Source organism: Haliotis cracherodii, unplaced genomic scaffold (genome assembly GCF_022045235.1).
Source record: "Haliotis cracherodii isolate W230 unplaced genomic scaffold, xgHalCrac1.p SCAF_13, whole genome shotgun sequence".
NCBI lineage: Eukaryota > Metazoa > Mollusca > Gastropoda > Lepetellida > Haliotidae > Haliotis > Haliotis cracherodii.
In genome coordinates, this window is record NW_027266268.1 from 13,204,569 (window position 1) to 13,227,116 (window position 22,548).

Sequence of the window (22,548 nt, forward strand, 5' to 3'; positions counted from 1 at the left end):
TTATGCATGGCTGCTACAGTTGATTTCCGGGCTTCATGGGCAGTGCTCAGCTTTTTTTAATGTTGGAACACTATTACCTTGCTGCTGCTGCTTAGTCCGAAAATTTACTTGTTTGTTTTACCACAATATATGAAAGGACCTTTTTAATATTAACAAAAACAGTGACTGTATGTATTTCAGCATTGAGTTACTGTAGGTTTTTGTGTGCATTCCACTCTTCCTTTTGGGGGTTCATTTCTTGGTAGCCAAAAATATTATTCTTCCCTTGAGGTGAAATCTTTGCTAAAGCATGGTGGAGAGAACAAACATCATCAATGTAACTGTAAATTTTTAGATAAATGGTTACTAGAGACAAGCATGGAAAAACGTGATGTGTAAAACAAGTAATTCATTGCACTGGCCTTATGAAACATGCACGTTCTTATGAAAAGGAAAATATTTCGTAGCATTCAAAGTTTAAATGTAAGTTCTTTGGTAAAGTTCAGCTTCTTTATACTTGAGCCTTACTATAAACCTTGCTTGTATGGTCCTCAAGCAGTTGCACGATGCTTTGCTATTTGCCAATTTTTAAGAATCATTAAAAATGCATCCTTACTTTCTTCATGCATGCCATCACAAAATAAAAGAACCTCATGTTTTGAATCTTGGGTAGAATTGGTCCCCAGCAGCCTAGGCTGGTTGTAAGTGGCAACCAAATGGATCAGGTGGTCAGGATCGTTGACTTGGTTGATTGTGTGTCATTGTACCCAACAATGTGGATCACTGCTCACAGTGTCAATCACTGGTTTGACTGATCAAGATGTGATTATTTACAGGCCACCACTGAAATGTGACACTGAAAGTGTATTCAACTGTTTAAGAGCCTTGCTCATGCTGTCAACCACTGGTTTGTCTTGTCCAGACAATTATTTACAAGTCACCATGATACGGCTGGAATATTGCTGACTGGTGTACACAAAGTACGAAAAAAAACTGAATACCTTTCTGGGATTTAAGTCATGACAAATTGCGTATATTTATCATTTGAATAGTTCTCTCACAGTTATAGTTTCGGTTTGCTTTGCTTGCTTTTTTGTTTTATTTGTGTGAGTCCATTTCACCTCTGTTTCTAACCCGACCCTGCCCTTTGTTTCAGATGGTGTAGTTCTTGCTTTCTGCATTTCTGAACATATTTATTTGTAAGTTTGCAGCTTGTATATATTCCACTTACTAAAATATCACAACTTTGTGTAACACCTGGTTGAAACCGACAATGTGGAGTGTTGTTTACACCGCCGATAACTGGTTTGTTTGTCACGGGATCAGATACTCATGTTTGATTTAGGACATCAATTTCCATGTCATTTCAACAAACATATTCTCATGACATGTCAAAGTTCAGTTTTCACATCATTTCAAAGTGCAGCTCCCACTTAATTTCAGTGTGTGTTTCCCATGCCATTTCAAGGTTTAAATCCCTATCTTTTTTAGGTTCAATTTCTTGTCATTTTTTAGGTTCAATTCTCCATTTCCCATGTCATTTCAGTGTTCACACACACCATTTCAAAGTTCAGTTCATTTTCAAGATCAATTTCCCATCATTATAAAGTTTTCAAGTTTAATTCCCATGTCAATTCAGAGTTCAGTTCCCCTTTATTTCATTTTTCAAATCACATGCCAATTCAAAGTTCAATTCCCCATCATTATAAACTTTCATTCTCTTTTCGTTTTCAAGTTTATTTCCTCATCATTTTGAAGTTCAGTTCCCCATTATTTTGAAGTTCAGTTCCCCATTATTTTGATGTTCAATTCCCCATTATTTTTCAATTCCCCATTAATTAATTGTTTAATTTGATGTTGAGCCCAAGGAAATTGGGATTTAGTGGTTCCCATGAATGGCAGAATTTGTGTCTTCATTCCTCGATGACATGTATCATTGCTCATCCTGTCAGTCACTGGTTTGCCTGACCACTTGTACCGATCACCCGGATATGTTATCATTTGCTAACTACCTCATAATATTCACTCACTCGCTCACTATATGCAATATGAGCCCATGAGTGGCAAGAGCAGCTTTACTCCCTACTCCCTCACTCACTCACTCACTCCACCTGGCTGGTGGTATTGCACAACCTGCCTGTTTAAATTAACTTTCTTCACTATACATTCACGAATGTTTGCTTAGCAGATGTTTCTATCAACCAGTTTGCACAATATACATAAAACATGACATAAAGTTCTATTTTTTCATATCCATAGGCTCAAATACCTTATTATATTCAAGTAATGCATTGTGTATAAGTAGGCCAGTGTATGTTCAGGAAATCTGTTTATTCAGTATTTCATCATTGAATATTATGCCATGACAGATTGACTGTTATATCTTTAACTTCTTTTGCGTAGTATATCATCCCTTTTTGATGGTTATTGACAAACACATCCTCATACTCTTGGTATAGTCGGAATCTTACAATCAACTCTGCTTTTTGCAGACATTTACGATGGATATGGAAAGGGTTTTGTCGCTTTTGTTTATAATATATGAGTCCATGATATGCGTGTATTGAATATGCAGTGATTTGCTGAATATGCAGCTCCCTTGGGCACTCAGGGCAGACAAGGTGCCCATTCTCCCATGTTATCCTAAGAGCAAGCTAGTGAGGATCAGGCTGCTACATTAGCCTATGGTGTGTCACCGTGCCTTTGTAGTGTGGATTGTTGCTCATGCCGTTAACCACTGTCTTCCTGGCCCTGATTTGATAATTCCAGGCTGCCACGATACAGCTGGAATATTGCTGACTGGTGTAAAACTACACCTGGTATTAATTACAAGTTTCCACGATACAGTTGGAATATTGGTGACTGGTGCAAAACTATGCCAGGTATTAATTACGGGTTGCCATGATACAGCTGGAATATTGCTGAACAATAAAACAACATTCACTCACTGAATTGACTTTCAATGTCTGTACATGCAATATATTGTTGAACATCTTTTGATTCTTTTCATTCCAGACTCGTCTGACTATACTTACCCTCTAATCTTCTGCAACTGCTGATCTCAAACATAAGCATTTTGTGATCTTGTCTCTCATGAAAGGCTTCCTGCTGAAAGTTCTGCTATTAGAGGTCACGACGGACTCCATATTTCCACTGAAGGTTTTGCTATAAGAGGTCATGACGGACTCCGTATTTCCACTGAAGGTTCTGCTATAAGAGGTCATGACGGACTCCATATTTCCACTGAAGGTTCTGCTATAAGAGGTCATGACGGACTCCATGTTTCAGCTGAAGGTTCTGCTATAAGAGGTCATGAAAGACTCCATGTTTCAGCTGAAGGTTCTACCATTAGCCATTTCATGTCATTCTAGAGGATGAAAGAGTAGGAATCCCAGTGCAAAACAAAAGAAGATGCATTCATTGTATAAAATATCTGAAGACTGAAGCTGTGCTATGTTTCCAGTTGCATTTGTGCCAGATGTTTTCACTGCTAAAGTATATATATTTTCATGCAATAACAGAGGATAAGAAGTGAAAACTTGTGATCTTCTGACGTTTATTTTAAGCTGAAAATTGTGTCTTCCCCTAAACAGTGTCATGTTATTAGATGTAGGACTTGTGCTTAATGGTAAAGATATTTATCATGCAAACTGGCCTCCACAGGAGATACTGCTTAGCTGAGATCGAGCCATCTCTACTTGGAGATATTGCTGCAATAAAATTGCATCACAATGCTTAGCAAACCGTTGCAACGTCACCAGTTACCATGGCGTGATGTCACAGTCAATGCCATCACTTACCTCTCTGCTTCTGAAGCTGGATAAGATTGCTTATTACTGTTAAAATTAAGGAAGAATGATATTGGATCACCCTTGTGTCTTTTGATATAAAATATCAGACTCTGGCGCAGTGGTGACTCCGCATAACACCACTGCCACAGGCTAATTTGCATATCACGTGACCAGACTTTTCTCTTTACCAATGTAAACAAAGGATAATTACGCAAAACAAGTAGATTTTCACGTATTAACCTACTTTCTTAATGAACCGTAACCATTCTTTGACATTTGTTTATGAAAATGTGTAGACTTGTCAAACATGAAACAAATGAAAAGCAGATGCAATATCTTGAATGGACTGTGAAAGATGTGACGAATCGTCACATAGCGCTGGCCTGTGGCAGAGGTACTACGCTGGCTGGCTGCCGGCCGCATGGAACTCAGGGTAGGAGAGTGGTAAAATATTTGATGTTCGTTGAATAAGTTTAAGACACCTCGGCAAGCCTCAGAGTCAACTTGTGTAGATATTCTCTCTGTCTTATCTTCAACTGTGTATCTTGTACAGAAGATTACTTCACCGTGTAGACTGAGAATGTATCTCACCTTGGAACATGAATATATCTCCGAGAGGAATAAAATATCTGACTAATTACTGTGTGGGTTTGCCATGTGGACAGCTTGTTGCTGAACCATCATATTTCAACAGGACGAGGAGTGTGAAATATCTCCTAGTAATTGGAGTACCTCACAACGGATGTGAGAATGTTTCTCTTTGCAAGTGGAAGGAAAGATATCCCATTGTGGAAGAAAACGAGGAATGTGAGAATGATTCTCACCAAGGAATGAGAGAATGTTTCTCTCTGAAGAAGGTGGGAATATTACCAAGGAATTCTATGAAAAGATGATACAATTTTCAATATGGAAGATTTGTCACAGGATTTTGTTTAAAAGTACGATATATCTCGCCATATGTATCTCAGTGAAAGATCATGTCCACCTGTGACTCATAACAGACAGTGGAATAACAATGTTTAGTCCATGCCATCATATACAATTCCACTTTCCATAATACACAAACTGTCATATTACAAGGCCAAATTTGATTGTATGTGTGCTGCACTGCAAAGTGGAATTTCTTTTCAGATATGGTTACCAGGAAACTGATTTTCCAATATTTACCCCAGTACCTTTGCTTTTTGTGTTTAAATTGTGCTACCCAGGTGTCAGATCTTCATCCGTTTTTTTTCATTGATTTAAAATTCCAATACAAGTTATTGTAGGAATTGTGGGTGTGTAGGTTCGCCATATTGGAGAGAATATGGTTCATTGTTTATGCATTTGCCAATTTTAGAAATGAAAACTGATTGTTTTGACATCATCCAGATGTGAGGGTCTTGATTGGGGTGTCACAAGTTTGTTGTCAGTAAAATTTGGAGCCTTTAGTCGGTAGTCATTTTTTTGGCAGTCATTAAAAGAACTTGAATAGTGGATAAGACATGGAGTTGAATCTAAAATGCAAAATCATTTCTATGCGAATATGGATCATCAGTGTGTCTAGGGAAACATAGGGATAGGGGGGTTTGCTTTCGTTTCATTACTGCAATTATCAAACACTGACTGCTTTTGCTGTATCGTTTGATCTATATAGTTATACGCAACTTTTATGAGATGTTGGCATGATTATGACAGTAAAGTTTACAAACAAGAGCTAGTCAGTTTTTAATTTAGATTTTAGTTATTCTTTTACAATAATATTTGACTCATTGAATGTTTATGACAAATGTTTTTAGTTATTTTACGCTAAACAGTATACCCCATCAGGACCCTCTGATGTGCCATCCATTACAGACATGTGTAAGAGATGCTTCATGGGAAATTTCAAGTTAAATTTTTTTGTTATTGATTTTCTACCCTGTGACATCATTTATTATGACTGACACATTTGTTGTTTGATCCAGACACATTAACAGTAATGGAAGACCAAGGTCATATGAGATGACCTTGATAAAGTGGGAGGCAATTTCACATTACAGCTGTCAATTTTCACCTTTTCATGACAAATATCAATGCAAGATGTTTAAAATTTGATGTATATATTTCAGTCATTGTATGAAAAGTAATTACAACTTTAATCATAAAATGCTCAAATTGTGATATGTGATTATTCGTATGTTGGCAATTGCCCATTTATTACGATACTTGAATTTTGCATTGTTTGTATTTCATGCATATCATTGTGGCTATGTAAGATTGATCTCCAGTGTTTCTGTGTGGTATAATCATCTTACTCTGTGTAAGCTCAGCTTGTGACAAAACTACGGGAAACAGGAATCTTAATTTCGACACACCCTTCCAGTTCAGCTTTGTAGTTGAAGTCATATCATTAATAGAAATGTATCAGGTGGGTTGTCTATAATGACATATGTATTGAATAAATGTATGGGAACATGTGGAATAAATGTTTAGCATTTGAACTAAAAGAAACTTTCCCCAGATTTCTAAGAGCTATTCTTAATGTTGTTGTAGATTGGGCCATTTCTTTTTATTTGTTGGATCACAGATTTTTGTTTGTTATACATGTAGTCAGAAGTCGGAGGAGGGAATAATATATAATTTTTTTAAAAGCTGACATTAGCTTCTATTTGTTACACTATCATGGAATGTTTTTACAAATATTACTTGTTTTAGGGGAGGGGGGAAAATAGGTAAATAATAAGTGAATTATATTATTAGCTCCATTGTCTGCTTGAAGCATTCTTTTGTCAGTTATTCTTTGAAGACAAAGGGAGTTAGTGTAAGCAAAGTCCATGTGTCAAGGACAAGGGACATTACTCTTGATTTATCATGCAAGGAATTTCTTTACGACTTGTCAGCTAAATGATTTAGTGAAATATTAATGTCAAATAGAGCATCATAGGTTCATAGATGATTACTATTAAAACATTGAGTAATCTCAAAATAGTTTTGTGTGTATGAATTGCTCACAGGGGGAAAATAAGCATAAATTAGCCTTTTTATGTTTATCTAGTTTTGAAGAAAATAGGGTTGGTTGGTTGGTTGGTTCCATGATCCAACAAATAAAAATATAATGGCCTTGACATGAATAGGTAACATCTCTCATCCTGCTCCAAATTCCCATCCTCCCCCCACTGCCATTGGATATGATCACCAATCAAGGGTTTTTACGGTGATATGAAACTAAATGAATGTAAAATGGATTATACCCTAGTTCTTACGATTAGAAACTTGAAATCAGTGGAACTTAATGGCAGTTCTGGTATTGAAGGCCAATCCAACAAAGTGTATGTTATGTCAAGATGTAATAGGCCAAATAAAGATTTTAAATATTGTTGAACTTAATGGCAGTTCTGGTATTGAAGGCCAATCCAACAATGTGTATGTTATGTCAAGATGTAATAGGCCAAATAAAGATTTTAAATATTGTTGCCAAGAAAATTATGCTAAAGACAAAATATCTATGAAGTGTTATTTAGAAAAAGCATACCTTTTTTCAAACAGCATTAAGGAAAATAAATTTCTTTGTTATTGGAAAAATTGGTGCATGGTTATCCACGAAACCAGTAAGAATTGCTCTGCAGATAATAATTCCTCCTTTTCGTGCCTTGTAAGGTTTTTGGTTGTGAGAAATGTTATGCATGGAACTCGTTCAAGCAGAAAATCATGGCGATGGTGTTATGGGGGAATGGCATGGTTGTCTGCGGTGCTAAAACTCAGTGTGGCAGTTTCATTTTTTTCTTAATTCTGGTTGGGTTATTAAAATAGGTGGTGTAATATTTCTCCTGTAAGTGGTAGATGAATGTTTTACCCCAGATTAAAATAATGAGAAAGGTTACAACCTTCTATATTATCAATAAGGGATACATAGAAACTGTGATTTTAATTCATCTAGTCGCAGCTGAGTTCAGATTAGTGGCATGTTATGCTACTAGAATGGGGAGGAAACAAGTTGTCATACCACATATTTACTAGTGTCAGGACTAGTGTAATACCCTCTCCACAGGTAACTGGTTAATTGTGGAATGAGGAAGAAAGGTTAAAGGTTAAATCCTACAAGTCATAAATGGGATGGAAAAACCATCAGTTCTTCGTCTGATAGTAACTTATAATATAAGAATCTCCCCATGTAGATAGGGGTATCTATTATTATTATTATTATTATTATTATTATTATTATGTGTGTCATGACACCAGGGATGAGAATTTGTTTATTAAAAGTTATCCAGGGATCTTGTGGGCTATATGATTGATGCATATATTCTAATCGCATATTCCACAAAAGTGACCCTTGGCGTACTAAATCTGGGGAATTTCTTGAAAATTTCTAATTAAATTAATCGATACATCGGTAGGTGTATCATGTATCATAGTTTCATGAGAACATTTGCAATATATCATGACTCGTGACACTCCTATTAATTATTGATGGTAATGTTCATCCATAATTGTGATGCCGAAGGATCTTAAAATCCCCTTTAGTGTGCCAATGCTGAAAAATTATAAAGTGCTCTACCATAATTTATTCCTTAGTTTTCATATTTTTATGAATTATTGTCCAGTTTTTTTAATGTTCATTGATCACAATGTTATCTTATATCAAACAATATTATGATTTAATATAATATGTTTGCACATAACTGTGTTTGTTAGTGTTGTTTTATGTGTTAGAGTAGAAGTGTGATATTTATAGTATGTGTGTTGAGTTCTATTTGGTGAGTGGGTCTTTGTTTTATCAAGGTTGCTTCTGTTTCTTACCATGTAGTCTGTTGTATGTTCCATACGATCAGAGGCCCAATGTGACTTAGCTGGTTATTGTTATCAATTTATTTCTTGTGATATGTGACACAAGACTGTTTTCTCAGTCATGAAACTCTAAAATTTGGCTTTTCTAGAGGGTCCTGATTGGGGATAGGGCTGGCACAAGTAAGTATGATTAGGGGCATTATTGTCATGTCCTTATGTGATTAGAGGATCCTGATTAGGGATAGGGGTGTCACAAGTCTGTGATTAGGGGCTTTATTGTCATGTCCTTACTTGAATAGAGGGTCCAGATTGGGGATAGGGGTGTCACAAGTCTGTGTGATTAGGGGATTTCAGTCTGTCACCATTATTTTTTTGGCTTAGTGAGACAAAGGAGGGAATAACTGACAAGCTGTCAAGAGGTCCAAAAAATGCTGAAAAAGTAATTTGTCCCCAGGTTATACTAAGATGAAAATTGATTCACTGGACATGTTGGATGTTCTGAAAAATAATGTGTATTGGTGGGTAAGTCAACTATTGTTTGCCTCCTGTCAAAAATTCCCAGCCCTCCCCATGCTCCAAGTAATAATAAATGGTCAGTCGCTTCCACAGGGTGTATTTCTTCAGGTACGCACCTGATAGTTAACCTGGTGTCCTACACAATCATAGATAATTTTATCTCACCTCAATGTCAGAATGTTGAGATATGATTCGTTAACGTGATCTTGATAAAATACTATGAATCCCTCCTGGGAGGAAAATAAATTTCTAAGTGTGAGAAGAAGTCTCTTATACCCCACCACGAAGAAGACAGGCCGCACATGGATTTCAGAGCAGGAGAATAAATCCTTTATACACAACCCTGAAGCAAAAAGATGCATGTTGTTTATGATTCAATGAAAGTCATGTGACAAAGCACAAGTTAACCTCAGCCTAGTCGAACAGCTGTTTTTATGAATTCTCAATTACAGTGGCAGATTGAAACATGTTGGTAAGATAAATTCATTGTCACAGCATTACTCGGGTTATTGACCATCCCTGCGCGCCTCTGTATCCTCGTATGTAGGTGTTGGCATCAGGACGGGATCATGATTTGTGATTATCCTTGAAACCTTCTTCCCAAATGTTTTTATGTTTCTTGAGCACAATCGTTAGGACTGTTCTAGTGATAGAATGTGAAGTGTATGGATGGTTTGTTTGAGCAATAAAATGCAATATGAAGATGTGTTCTGATTGCGTGTGAACTGCGTTTCAGTGAAAATGTGTCTTAGTTATATTTAGTAGGAGAATTTAAACAGTGTAGATCAGCTGTGATACTGTTTAAGTATGATAGGGCCAATTTGTTTTCCCAAGCTCAGAGAAATCGAAAGAATCCATGGCTTATGTGATGTTCCATAGCATGTGGATCTTGTCATATTGGACAAAGAGACCAATTATATTCCATTCAATAAACTTGCATATTTCTTCCACTCATGAATTCTCTATGTTCTCTACACTTTCATCCATCAGTAACCTGTTTGAATAACCTTGGTTTTTTTAATGTCAATATCATGTCAGGCACCTCCCATTTGCTATTCTGGGCAGGGGGGCCTGGGAGTTTATAAAAAAATATAATTGTCACATAAAATTCTTGAAAAAAGTAATTATGCTTCAGAGTGTGGAAAAAAGAAATTGTCCATGATAAAAGTTACATTGTTGCAAGATATTTTTCTCGAAAAAAATATTCAGGCTCATGAATTTAAATAAATAAATATCTGGTATTGCAGCTTTAGCTGGAGAAAGACCTAATCTCCGTACAAAATCCAAGGTGCCTCCCTCCAGAATATCAAATGGTCAGTCCCTAGCTTGTCCTTCAACCAGCATTGCTCTGATGTATCTGAATGTGATCATCTATAGCAATGATGTGACACTGTGGTCACTCATCTGTAACCTGGAATGACTGTGCATACACATCTATATATTTGTCATAGAGAAATTCCTGGCAAAACGTGACGAATTCAAGAGTTTTGCCACAGAGGATATGAAAGGTGTTTTTTGTGATACGATTTTGTAACAGAAGGTTTTCAGTTATGCTATTAATAATCTATATTGAAATATATGTCTTTCTAATAATACATTATACAATATGAGTCTTTCAAATTTGCAGATCCTTTCTTGGTTTGTCATCCAATGTATTTATTTTGAAATCTTATCATGTAAATATGCTTGTGTGAATTAAACTGTAACACCTCCAATACAAGGGCTTTTTAATTGTTGAATCCATTATTTTAGTGAGTGAGTGAGTGAGTGATATAACAGTATTCCAGTGTATCAGCTTAATGTGGAAGGAAAGCCCGAAGTGATGCAGGTCTTAAGACATTGTATTTAAGTGAATGTGGTGACATGACCTGTGGTTTCAGGGGGTATTTATGTTCATTTTGAGAGCACAGAAAACCCAGTTGTCCAGGGTGCAAAATATTGCTGAGCAGAGTTGCTGGTTATGGTCCTGTCGTAGGTGTCTTTTATTTCATCCCAAACATGATCAATTGGGAAGAGGTCTGGATAGCCAGCCGGGCATGACGGTACATCAATGTTATGCTGACTGAAAATGTCAGTCACAACACGTGCAACATGTGTACGGACATTAACCTGCTGCAACATGACGTTACGCGCACGCCATTAAGATTGCCATTAACAACCACGAGTCGTGTTCTCCCATGAGTTGTATTACCTCACCCATACCATTGCACTTCCACCCCAACTGACGACGTTAAGTCATGCAAACGCCGTAAAACGTTCTCCGTAGACCCTTGCACAACCATCAGAGCTGTCCAGATGAAACCTGGAATCATCTGTGAACAGTATACTGTCCTAGTCTCGTTTTCTGAACCTCAGATGCTGTCCACGCAAAGCTATGTGTGCCTGACTGACGTGGAAGCAAAATTTCGCGTATCACTGGATGTCGGACTGGAAGTTGTGCTCCCTCAATCGGTTGCCTACGGTTCTGCCACTATCTGGCCTCTGTCCGAGCTGGTAATGTGTCAGTTTTGTATCGATTCCGTAGCTGCACCAACCGAATATGGTTGTCATGTTGACGTGACATCATTCGTGAACGATCGGCCCGTGACAAGTCATGAGTGTTACCCTGGTGTCGATAACGTCTTCAAAGTGAGTGAGTGAGTTAACATTTAACGTCTCATCGGCATTATTTCAGCCATATAGCGATGATCGTCTCCGCCGAGGCATTGCGTAAGCGTCATTTGGGGTTAAACAAAAGTGTTTTTATGAGCACCTAACAGCTAAACAATTTGTATGTGCTGTTCACATTTAAAAAACACATGTGTAAGTATCATGCTCCCAACAAACACGCAAACATCCACATTATGCGCCGTCAGAAATGAACTGAATAAGGGTTCTAGGCCACACCTATTTACATAATGAGAGCACAGTGTTGGAGATCGGTACTGACGCAAGTCGTCTTATACAATCCCCACTCAGTGTCTCTGGAACCAGTTCCTCTATATTACAAGATACTGGAGGAAAAGTTCAAGATAATCCGAAATATGAACACACATATTCACGTTCGGTTTGGGCAAAGGTGATAAGACTACGAATTGCGTCAGTACTTTTATATCCACTTATCTCTATCACCATGCTCTCATTATGAAGCGCCGCGATATTACTGGAATACTGTTAAAAGCGGCGTTAAACCCAACTCAATCACTCTCATTATGAAGCTAGACGTGCCCTTGAACTCTTATTCGGTTCATTGTTTAAATTTAACCGTGCATTTCTCAATTCGGGGAAACTGTCAATGCATTGTTTTGTGTTATTATTTCCGATTCAGAAGGTTCGTCACTGTTGCAACAAGGAAATAATTATGTATTTACGTTGAAGTGAAATGATCCAGATTTTGAAGGTCAACGTTGGAGCGATTGTGTGACTGCCTGTGAGAAAACAGAACTGACACCAGCCAACGTAGTAATTAAAGCTTTTGCTCGTCACGCTGAAAAGTTCGAAGCTCATTTCTGGTGACCCTCGTGATATGTGCTGGAATATTGCTGAAAGTGGCGTCAAACCATACTCGCTCACTCACTCACTGTCTAAAATCACACAGAGCAATATTCCAGCTATATGACGGCGGTCTGTAAATAGTTGAATCTAGACAATGCAGTGAATGACATCATGAGCATCCATCAACGCAATTTTGACGATGACACGCATCAACCAGGTCAGTGAGCCCTTACACACGATCCGGTTAGATGCCTCTTACGCCAAGCATGCGTTGCTGAAGACCGGATCTAACCCGGATCTTCACGGGATGAGGAAATGCGTAGTAATATTTCATAGGTATAACATTTACATTATTTCAACACTGCAACACACTAAAAGTGCAACAGAATGAGATAATTTACCTTGCTTACAGCACTGCGTTTGCAGGAAGCCTACACTACACAAAAAATATGTATGTTGGAGCATTGTAAATGCCACGATGTCCAAACTTACACATGATTGCACATAAACATTTGAATACAAATATTTAACGAACAAATTTTAATAATAAATTGATAACACACTGAATTAGATATTATCGCAAGAGAATTTGCCCAGGAGTAGTGCAAACATATTAATGTTTAATTAAGCATTGAAAAATTATATACCTGTTGGATTCATATGGCTGCTAATGTATGATTTGTTTCTTTGTTGTTTAACGCCGCACTCAGCAATATTCCAGCAAAATTGCGGCGGTCTGTAAATAATCGAGTCTGGACCAGACAATCCAGTGATTGATGTCATGAGCATAGATCCACGCAATTGGCATGCATCAACCAAGTCAGCGAGCCTGACCACCCTCCTGTTACGACAAGCAGAGTCGCCTTTTACGGCAAGCACGGGTTGCTGAAGACCTATTCTACCCCCGATCTTCAGGGGTCTGCTTGTGTATGCTTAAGCAAGAACATTATACATTGCTTACCAAGGTGGTGTTACAAATGGGTTCACTAAACCATACTGACAATACTATTTCAATCAAACTACTCGCAAGTAATTTCATAGGCGAATGACCTTAAAAGTGTGCTTGACCTTGTCACAATTATGAGTCGATGTAAACGACGTCCGTTCCCACCAACACAATCATGACCCATGCAGAATGTTCTAAACCGATTGTAAAAAGGGTTAACTGATCATGAATTAATCCAGAAACTCTTGTAATTCGAGGTCATGTGTTATGGAGGTCACCATAAGGTTGATGCGTTCGAGACATCGCCTTAGAAAATTTTGTCAAATATCAATCTTAAACACTCACGGTATCGTGTACATAACCGTTTTGATGCATGATACATACTGATCGACTAAAGCGAATTTTAATTCTCCTGGGGCATAATGGATGTTTTCCGATTATGAAGTTCAGTGCGAAATCGGTTCCATCTGAAGCGCTCGTAAAATTTCCACCACCACCATCCGCATCAAATGTGGAATCTCCAACATAAGTGCATTATTGATATACTCAAATGAGCTAAAATTTGATCAAACACATTAGGTAGGTTGCTTCATACCCACTGAATCGAGGGTTGGGTATAATTATTTCAGCACTAGAGACGCAAGCATTCAACCATTCAATGAAACATGGAAGCCACAGAAAATTGTTTACAATTGCAAACGCAGTTCAGTTCATTTCTCTATCACATTTGTAGAACCGTGCCCTTAATGCCTGAGTTAAAACACATGAACACACATACACTAATAATCAAAAGGTCCACGGCGCCGAAATAATTATGCTAGTAGAATAATGAGATGCATGTGCATATCTAAAACAAACTGTGATGAATGAAATGTTGGACAGTGGCATGGATTTGTTACGCAAATATTCTGTGTTCTTCGCACACATCAACCACATAATTACTGATTCATTACCTCTAAATGCATCTGCTCCAAGAAAAGAAAACTTATAAAACTCTAAACATAAATTTGAAACTATAAAATCAAATATTCTTCAGCCTCCAGCTCTGCCATGTGTAGGAATACTGAAAAGTAGGTTTGTGTGTCCTGGACAACAATGTCATGATCTGGCAGTAACGACACTCCTGATTGGCTATTCCTGGAAGGTCAAGGTGAAACTGAAACTGGATGTTTTTCAGATACTTCACTATTTCGGATGATGTCAGCAGTTCAAGTAACTCATATTCACACCCCTCACAGTTGATTGTGATCAGATCTATCGGGTTTGTATACACATCAACACTTTTAAAGAAGCCCTTAATTTCATGAATATAAGCAACCTCCTCCTTGGTTTTGCCCGACGCATGTTTCGCCCGAAATAGTGACGTGGCATCGTTATCTATATTCAGAAGTAAGGTCTTGTTTTCCTTGCCGAGACCAAATTTGAAAAGTTTGTATTTGGGATTATTTTTATACCGCTGTTCCAAAATAGTGTAATAACGGGGTACAGGTTCGAGAGCCAAATAATGGGGGTTGTATTTCTTGATTAGCTTAGCCGCATCTACACCAGTATATCCTCCGACTTCTAACACTCGACTGTCAGCTGTTAGATAGGAATGACTGTCAACACGCTCAATCTCCATCTTGGGGCGATCTACGGTCCAATAAGTAGCCCTGAAACTGGCAAAGTTGGCCACGCATGTTGAAGTCCTAATTTCCTCTTCTTTGGTATGTGAAATGTTGACGCCACATCCCTCTGAAACAGTTCTTTGATGGTCATTGCTGCCCTGTTGTGCTGGCTGGAAGATAACGGGTGGTACGAAGACTCCTTGCCAGATGGCCAATGTCAGACCAAGAACTGAACACAGGAGGACAAGGCCAAGTCTCTGCAGGACAGCCGGTGACGTCATATTCGTCTACAAGTGAAAACAAATCTCATTCATACATAATTCAATTTGTAGACATATTTTTCAGCATGAGTATCGTTCTACGCCGCTTTCAGCAATGTTCCAGCAATATCACGGCGGGAGTTCTCACATTATGCCCACGTGGGGAATCGAACCCGGGTTTCAAAGGTTTTCACCACAAGAATTCCCGACCACCCCTGAACATATATGGAAACATCACGTAGGCAATTGTTGGTTGGTTTGTTGTTTAACGCCACACTCAGCAATATTCCAGCTATATGACGGCGGTCTGTAAATAATCGAGTCTGGACCAGATAATCCATTGAGTAATATCATGAGCATCGATCCACGCAATTGGGATCGATGACATGCATCAAACAAGTCAGCGAGCCTGACCACCCGAACCCGTTAGTCGCCTTTTACGACAAGCATAGTCGCCTTTTACGGCAAGCATGGGTTGCTGAAGACCTATTCTACGCCGGATCTTCACGGATAACGTAGGCAATGAGTAAGCTTTGTTGTACGCCTCTTTTCAGCAATATTTCATACCGGGGCGAGGGGCACCAAGAACGTTGAGCATCGTGACCATGGGCGGATACAGAGGGATGTGTGGGGGTGCGCATCCCCCCCCCCCCCACCCCCCTTTTTTTTATTTCGAAAAAAATATTTATTTCTGTATAAATTACCACCAAAGACTATAAATAGATCTTTCTTGTGCACACACATCCCCCCCCCCCCCCCCCCCCCCCCACCACACACACACTCTTGTATGACATCACTGCAGTAAATATCAAGTGTCGTGTTCACTTTTCTAAACTTCAGAAAACTTATTCTTACACACTTAAGTATATAAAAAAAATCAGTTTTAGTAAGATGATAACTGGAATTCAAATATTGAACATTACAGTCCAAAGGAAATACGTACATTTTACAGTTAATTTAATCTTCTAACATTTGTCTAAGAAATAAGAAATATAGTAAACGACATTAAATCGGTCGATTTCGGCTGTAAATAATGTTCAAACATACATAAGATTATCAAAGGTTAAACATTTTTGTGGTGTAGATCCACGTATGATATATCTCTAAAGCGCTAGGTTCAAAATTAAAATAAAGAGGTATCTACTCTACAGTGGGGCTACATCAAATTTCAAAACACAGTAGATTTATCTCCTAATTGAACATGTACAAATCAATAGTTTAATTCATTGCTTGAATAAATACGTATAAGATGCACAAAATCTGTGTATTTTTATTCAACCGACCTCCACCTAAACAAAAATCTAAATATGTACAACAATGTTAAGTATGACATCACCATCAGTGACCGACTTTTAAAAATGGCGTGTTCATTGAAAGCAGAAGGCGGGATTTTACGAGGAGGAATTTCGTTGATTCAGGGATTGCACATACAAAAATTTGTCATGTCAGTATTTAGAAACAACCTGACAAATCTGCACATTGTTATTTCTTTTTATGTTTGGTGTCAGTCATGTCTAAATTTTGCTTTGTTTACATTTCAAACAAGTAGGCCCTACAGTAGATCTACCCTTTTTCTGGAGCAGCAAATGATATTATTCACTTTATTTCATCTAGACCATTTGTATTAGTGACAAAGACGATTTGTCGTTTGATGCTAAAATGTATGAACACTTCTTAGCATTGCAGCTAAGTGTGAAATAGATGTGATGCAGAAGGTATGCGCGAAACGGAATTTTGGAAGCACTATCCAATATGGCGGAATGTTTACTTTGGAGTGTTTGCGTATTTACTCAAACATGCTAGGCTAAACAATTCTAGGGTTATTGGCAATGTTTCAGAAAGATCGCTGGTAGTATGATAAATCACAGATTAATATTTTTATTATTGAATTTTCTGAGCAATCATTCTCTATTAGATTTTTAAAATAGGCGAAATAGCGCCGTGAATGTTGATTCATGCATATTTACGATGAGCCTAATATTTTCAGAGGTTGTTTCAGTAAGTTTGCGCTGCTTAAAATGACTGGCAGAACAGAGAATGTCCTTCAAAATTCAGAACTGTGAAGTTTATGTGTGGTCTCGATGTATTTTGAGTTTTGCTCAACTTCAAAATGAGGGTTGAATAGGAGCGACATATAGGCTAGCCCTCTATGTCCAGGTAAGAATTGCCATTTTATGTTGTAAATAGAAAGCGTCAAAATTCGTTTTACAAAGAGTTTTTTCATACCATGAACGAAAAAACTGAGTAAGATATATAATAATCAATATGACAATGACGTCTTTCTCTGACGTCGAGAAAGACATAAAAGAAACCCGAGGTTATAAAACTTCCCTGAGTACGATTTCATGCTCAAATCCGGTTTCGTGCTCAACTCAAAACTCAGACTCAATAAACGGAGGTTATAAATAATCTGAGTACGTTTTCGTGCTCAACTTGAGCATGAAATACGTACGATTTCAATTACGCTTTGGAACGTGCTCAACGCTGAGTTCGACAACAACAATGGCAGCTCACCTGCGACAGGCTCGACAAGCGAGGCGGAAAACCCGTGTTCCGAGAGTGGTTCGAGATCGTTCAAACCCGATGGAAGATTTAGATGTGGATGAATTTTTTGAACGTTATAGATTTAGGCCAAATACTATAATTTATTTACTTGGTCTACTAGATCTAACCAGAGAGACAGCTCGTAACTGTGCGGTTCCACCACTGTTACAGTTGCTGGTTTGCCTCAATCTTGGTTTGCCTTCGCTTCTTGGCGACAGGCGCTATGCATCTGCTGGTTGGGGACAGCCTAAACATTTCCCGATCGACAGCCGGCAGAAGCTTACGCGCAGTTTCGTTGAAAATCTCTAAACTGTCAGGAAGGTTGATTAAATTCCCAGTTGGAGGAGACGCTGTACGAGCGAAGGAGGCATTCGGCAACATTGCAGGTACGCACATGGGATTTCCCCAATGTAAACACAAATAAATGATTTCATTGGTCATTCAATGTTTTATTCTGATACAAGCAGTGCACAAATATTTAATTTGGATAGTCTGGCCATGCCAACAGTGCAGATTTATTTGTTGTTTAACTCCTTACTCAGCAATATTCCAGTTATATGACAGAGGACTGTAAAGTAATTGTGTCTGGACCAGACAATCCAGTGATTGATATCATGACCATCGATCCATGCAATTGGGATCGATGACATGTATCAACCAAGTCAGCGAGCTTGACCACCCAATCCCGTTTGTCGCCTTTTACGGCAAGTAAAGTGGGAAAATTTTATAATATAAAGCACATACTACGGTAGAAACTACTATTTTTAGTCCACAAGTGCTTACAATGATAACATATAGCAAACACCTGAAAAATGGCAAATGTCTACACGTTCTTTCATACATTGACAATTGGACACTTTGGCACGAACTGCAGGACTAGTTCAAATTTCTAACATTGCACATTGTGACAGAGCAATTCAATTAATATTTGTTTCTTAATTTCTAAATTTGAACAAGATAAAGAGTTAGCTGGAATAAAATGTCATTTGTTGTGAGTAAAGATACAGAACTTATGCATGTTAGGATATTCATAATAGTCTGTATGAAGGACAAATATCTTGACCTAATGTTAGTATCAGCTGGACAAATGAAAAGTGCATGGTATTCATCATCTAGGTCTCCACAAATTGCATAAACTATAAGTAAAGTCATGATCACTAGACATTCTATATTTATGTCTTTCTGTTGGCACATCATACTTGCATAAATGCTGAATTATCATCACAATGTTAGAGTTGCATGCTTTAAAATGATCTTACTTAAGAGCACATAACAACAAATCAGGATTTTTGGAGCAATTGCATATGTAATGAATAGTGATAAAACAATACAGATAGAGTTGATATTGTTTAACAATATTTCTTTCAATCATCATTAACCATTGTATCTGTTGAATTCAGCTGATCATGTCCAAGCAAATAAGTAAATGTTGTCATTCATATTACAGCTGGTGTATTTTCATATCTAATAGTATACTATTATTGAACCAAAATAATGTTGTCAAAACCGAATACCTGCTATTTTGGGGTTCTTGCCTTTGACCTTTGTCATGACATGGGCACAATTAGTAATGTTTTATTTAGTTTTAAAATCTCTTCAACTTATAGGAATATTATTTTGAAAGGACCTCCTCCGCGTTGGACATTGCTGGGAGTGGAGGCCCTCCTCCAGTTGTGGCCATTGACCTTTTTAGGCCATCGATCTTGCTTTTAGCTACAATACAAACTTGCAGTTTAGTTTCAGTAACAATGAACATATTTATTGAAATATTAAATTTGGGTTTCATTGACGTGTTCATGTGTTAATAAAGGGATAAACATGTGTTTCATCAATTATATGATAACCATTTAATTCATTATGATGGAGTTACAATGTTGACACAATATGCCTCTTAGTATTTTTCTAATATAAAAGAGTACCTCTTTGTTTCAAATTGAAATACTTCTTTTTCACCTCCAAAGCCTCCCTTTTGGCATTGATGTGTCTTCTGAAAGTATATAAAAGAAGAGATATAATTTGAAAATTAATATACAGAACATGTTTTCTTCTTCACTGTCAAGGAATTGTGGAGGGGAAAGCTCATGAAAATACATGTCTCCATTTAGATGATATACAATAAAGTTAATGCAACGAATAATCAGGCATATCAAGAGTGTGCTTGTCATGAATTTTCGACTGTTTACTTATGCAAATCTGGACACCACATTTCAACGCATGATCGAATACAGGACACGTTGCGATATGTCACGCCTACGCCTAAGAACTTTATAACTTAATTACCTCAACCTCCACTCGAAATTGGTTAGAAAAGAATACACTAAAACTGTTTGGAGGATGTCCCTTGACCTTGACCCTAACTAGATCGTATGAATATTGATTCTGCATAATCCAAAACAGGAAGTAATGTAAACCACATATTTCTCACTTATCCCACCACCATTAGTGGAAAGCGAAGACACAGCCCGCTATTACTTTTTTAACTCGCTTATGACAGGTACTTTGTTTTACCGAACACAGTAAATAAAATCAGCATCGATCAATCCAGTGTCATAAAAGTTGAATGAACACTTTGCGCAAGACGTATTTATACCGCGAAAATATAGCGTACCATGCTGCAAATGATATAAACAACGATAACATATGAACAACTTACGTGTTGAGGATGTCCGTGATACTTTGCCATCCATCGGTCCGCTGTCGATGGATGGACTTCACACCGCTTCCCTTTATTTCACCGAACAACAGTTGCTCTCGCTGAACAACTTCCTGGATTAGACAAACCTACTCCGCTTCTGACCACCCCTTACCCCGCCTTCTCGATTCGGTCACGCCCTCCGTTGCCACTGTAAATAAGCAGACGACAACATCCGGGTTGTTTTCTTACCATTATCGACGGAAGAGTTCCAAATTGCCGTTTGTGTCATAAACAAAGAGTCCTTTGAGCATGCTCAAGCCGAGCGTGAGTTGTTCTCAGCTGAGTACAGACTCAAGATGTTTTATAACCTCTGCTTGAGTACAAATCTCAACTGAGTACGAACTTGAGCATGAGCATGTATTTGAGCACGAAAATTTTTTTTATAACCTCGGGGCGACGTCAAACGAAAAAGGTATCAACTTTGATGAAATCTTATTCAACAAACAAACATACTATCCTACCACCCATTTCTCTAGAAAATGCTTATAATATAATATCTTGTTGTTTGGTCTGAAGCTGCATTACGTCCTGTTTTGTTACTGTTTCCTAAACATGACACATACAGCGCTACAAACGTAGCCGGCTAACTTCCGGTTTGAAAACGAGGTTTGAAGTGCAAAAGGTGAAGGCTGGAAAGCACATAGTACATATGCCGACGTACTGGTCTCCTTACTGAAATCATTTAGCAAGTGACTCTGGCCGTTCTGTTGTGATTTCGAAATATCCATGACCACCTGATAACTCCCAGTGCTGTATATAGTAGCTGAACACCGACCTTATACAAATTCTCCAGACGATGTGTGATAAATAATTCACTGTTTACATACCATTACCCAAGCTATTTATTTATTTGTTTTAGTCAAGGTGTGAGTTTTATTAATTGTATTTGAAGTCAATTGGGAAGTCATTGGCATGTACCCCGATTATGACTGATATATATGTACATGCGATGCGTGTGCGAGTCTAAGAACCACCACAAAAGCCAGCCAACTTCAACGTAATGGTTTCAGACAAAATACATTTAGGTTGACCAAAAATATCAAGTAGGGCTTGTAAAATATGATAATGGCTTGCAACATGTTTTGTTAACAAGCCCTCCTAGCCAGTTAACTTTGGCAACTATTTCATACACTGATGTTATAATAAATGTTCAATGCTGCGTTCAATCAAACTAACCAAACATTAAGCCCCGCGGACAGACTCACCTTGGGAATACAACAAGCAGTAGGGTGATTGGTCTACAGACCCAGAGCTGCATGTCTGCCTAAAATGTCAGAGTGACCACTGTGTGTTTGGGTATATAGATAATATTATACAGACCTTAATCAGCTGATAACGCAGAGATAGCTCCATACAACGCTGGTGTACTAAAGTACTCACGGAAATGAAAAAAAACCCTCTTTTTCTCAATTTAGAAATCGACACAAAGTGTTACGTAGCTGTAAATACGAAATAACAAAACAACTCGAAAAGTACTAGTCTGGATTTGCTAGTTTGATCTCAGTGATCGTAACTGTCTTGGTCATGTTGACCTTTATATACATCGAACAAGGCAATGACACTGACGTACATTAAAATGTCTCGGAAATTCGTTTGAAATTCGTTTGAAAATATTAATCAATTGAAATTTATTTGAAACAGTCATACGGGAATGTGCTTATTTACATAAGCTTTTGTGCGATTGGATAACTTACAGAACAACCATTCAATGAAATTACAGATTTCACCAGCTCTGACTTGTAGCGTAGATTGTTTGCCTAAATTAAAGAGACGTCTTCCTTTCATTATAGACAACATGTGGATTTAGTTCGTTAATTAGAGTTACCTCCCCTTAGCGAGTACGTTACTTTTGTAGTCCAACCGGCTCCGAGTAATCGAATGCTCCCTGGAGCCTACCTTTGACGACATCTGGATAGATGTCAGAACGTAACTAAATTTATATGTTGATTTTATTTATCTTATTGTAACCTATTAAACAATTATAGTT

The 22,548-nt window shown here is 37.8% G+C and overlaps 1 protein-coding gene, 1 long non-coding RNA gene and 1 pseudogene across 3 annotated transcripts in view; 1 reads left to right on the forward strand and 2 right to left on the reverse strand.

Moving 5' to 3' along the window:
• The window catches only part of LOC139459638 (ATP-binding cassette sub-family A member 2-like), a 90,258-nt gene extending 79,519 nt beyond the window's left edge, over positions 1 to 10,739 (forward strand). Inside the window, exons 47-48 of one of the 2 annotated variants that reach the window (XM_071241231.1) lie at positions 1,136 to 1,178; positions 2,995 to 10,739. In XM_071241231.1, the coding sequence (XP_071097332.1) occupies positions 1,136 to 1,144 (9 nt within the window). In that variant the 3' untranslated portion in view covers positions 1,145 to 1,178; positions 2,995 to 10,739. The remainder of the gene's footprint in view (positions 1 to 1,135; positions 1,179 to 2,994) is intronic. The other variant, XM_071241230.1, reaches the window with a different exon arrangement.
• A 3,804-nt stretch (positions 10,740 to 14,543) lies between these two features.
• On the reverse strand, positions 14,544 to 15,344 carry LOC139459643 (uncharacterized; annotated as a pseudogene).
• A 4,042-nt stretch (positions 15,345 to 19,386) lies between these two features.
• LOC139459647 (uncharacterized) lies at positions 19,387 to 20,684 on the reverse strand. Its single transcript, XR_011652696.1, has 3 exons — positions 20,520 to 20,684; positions 19,786 to 19,853; positions 19,387 to 19,579 (listed from the first exon to the last, which is right to left on the reverse strand). It is a non-coding gene; the product is annotated as an uncharacterized lncRNA (long non-coding RNA).
• Between the last annotated feature and the right edge of the window lie 1,864 nt (positions 20,685 to 22,548).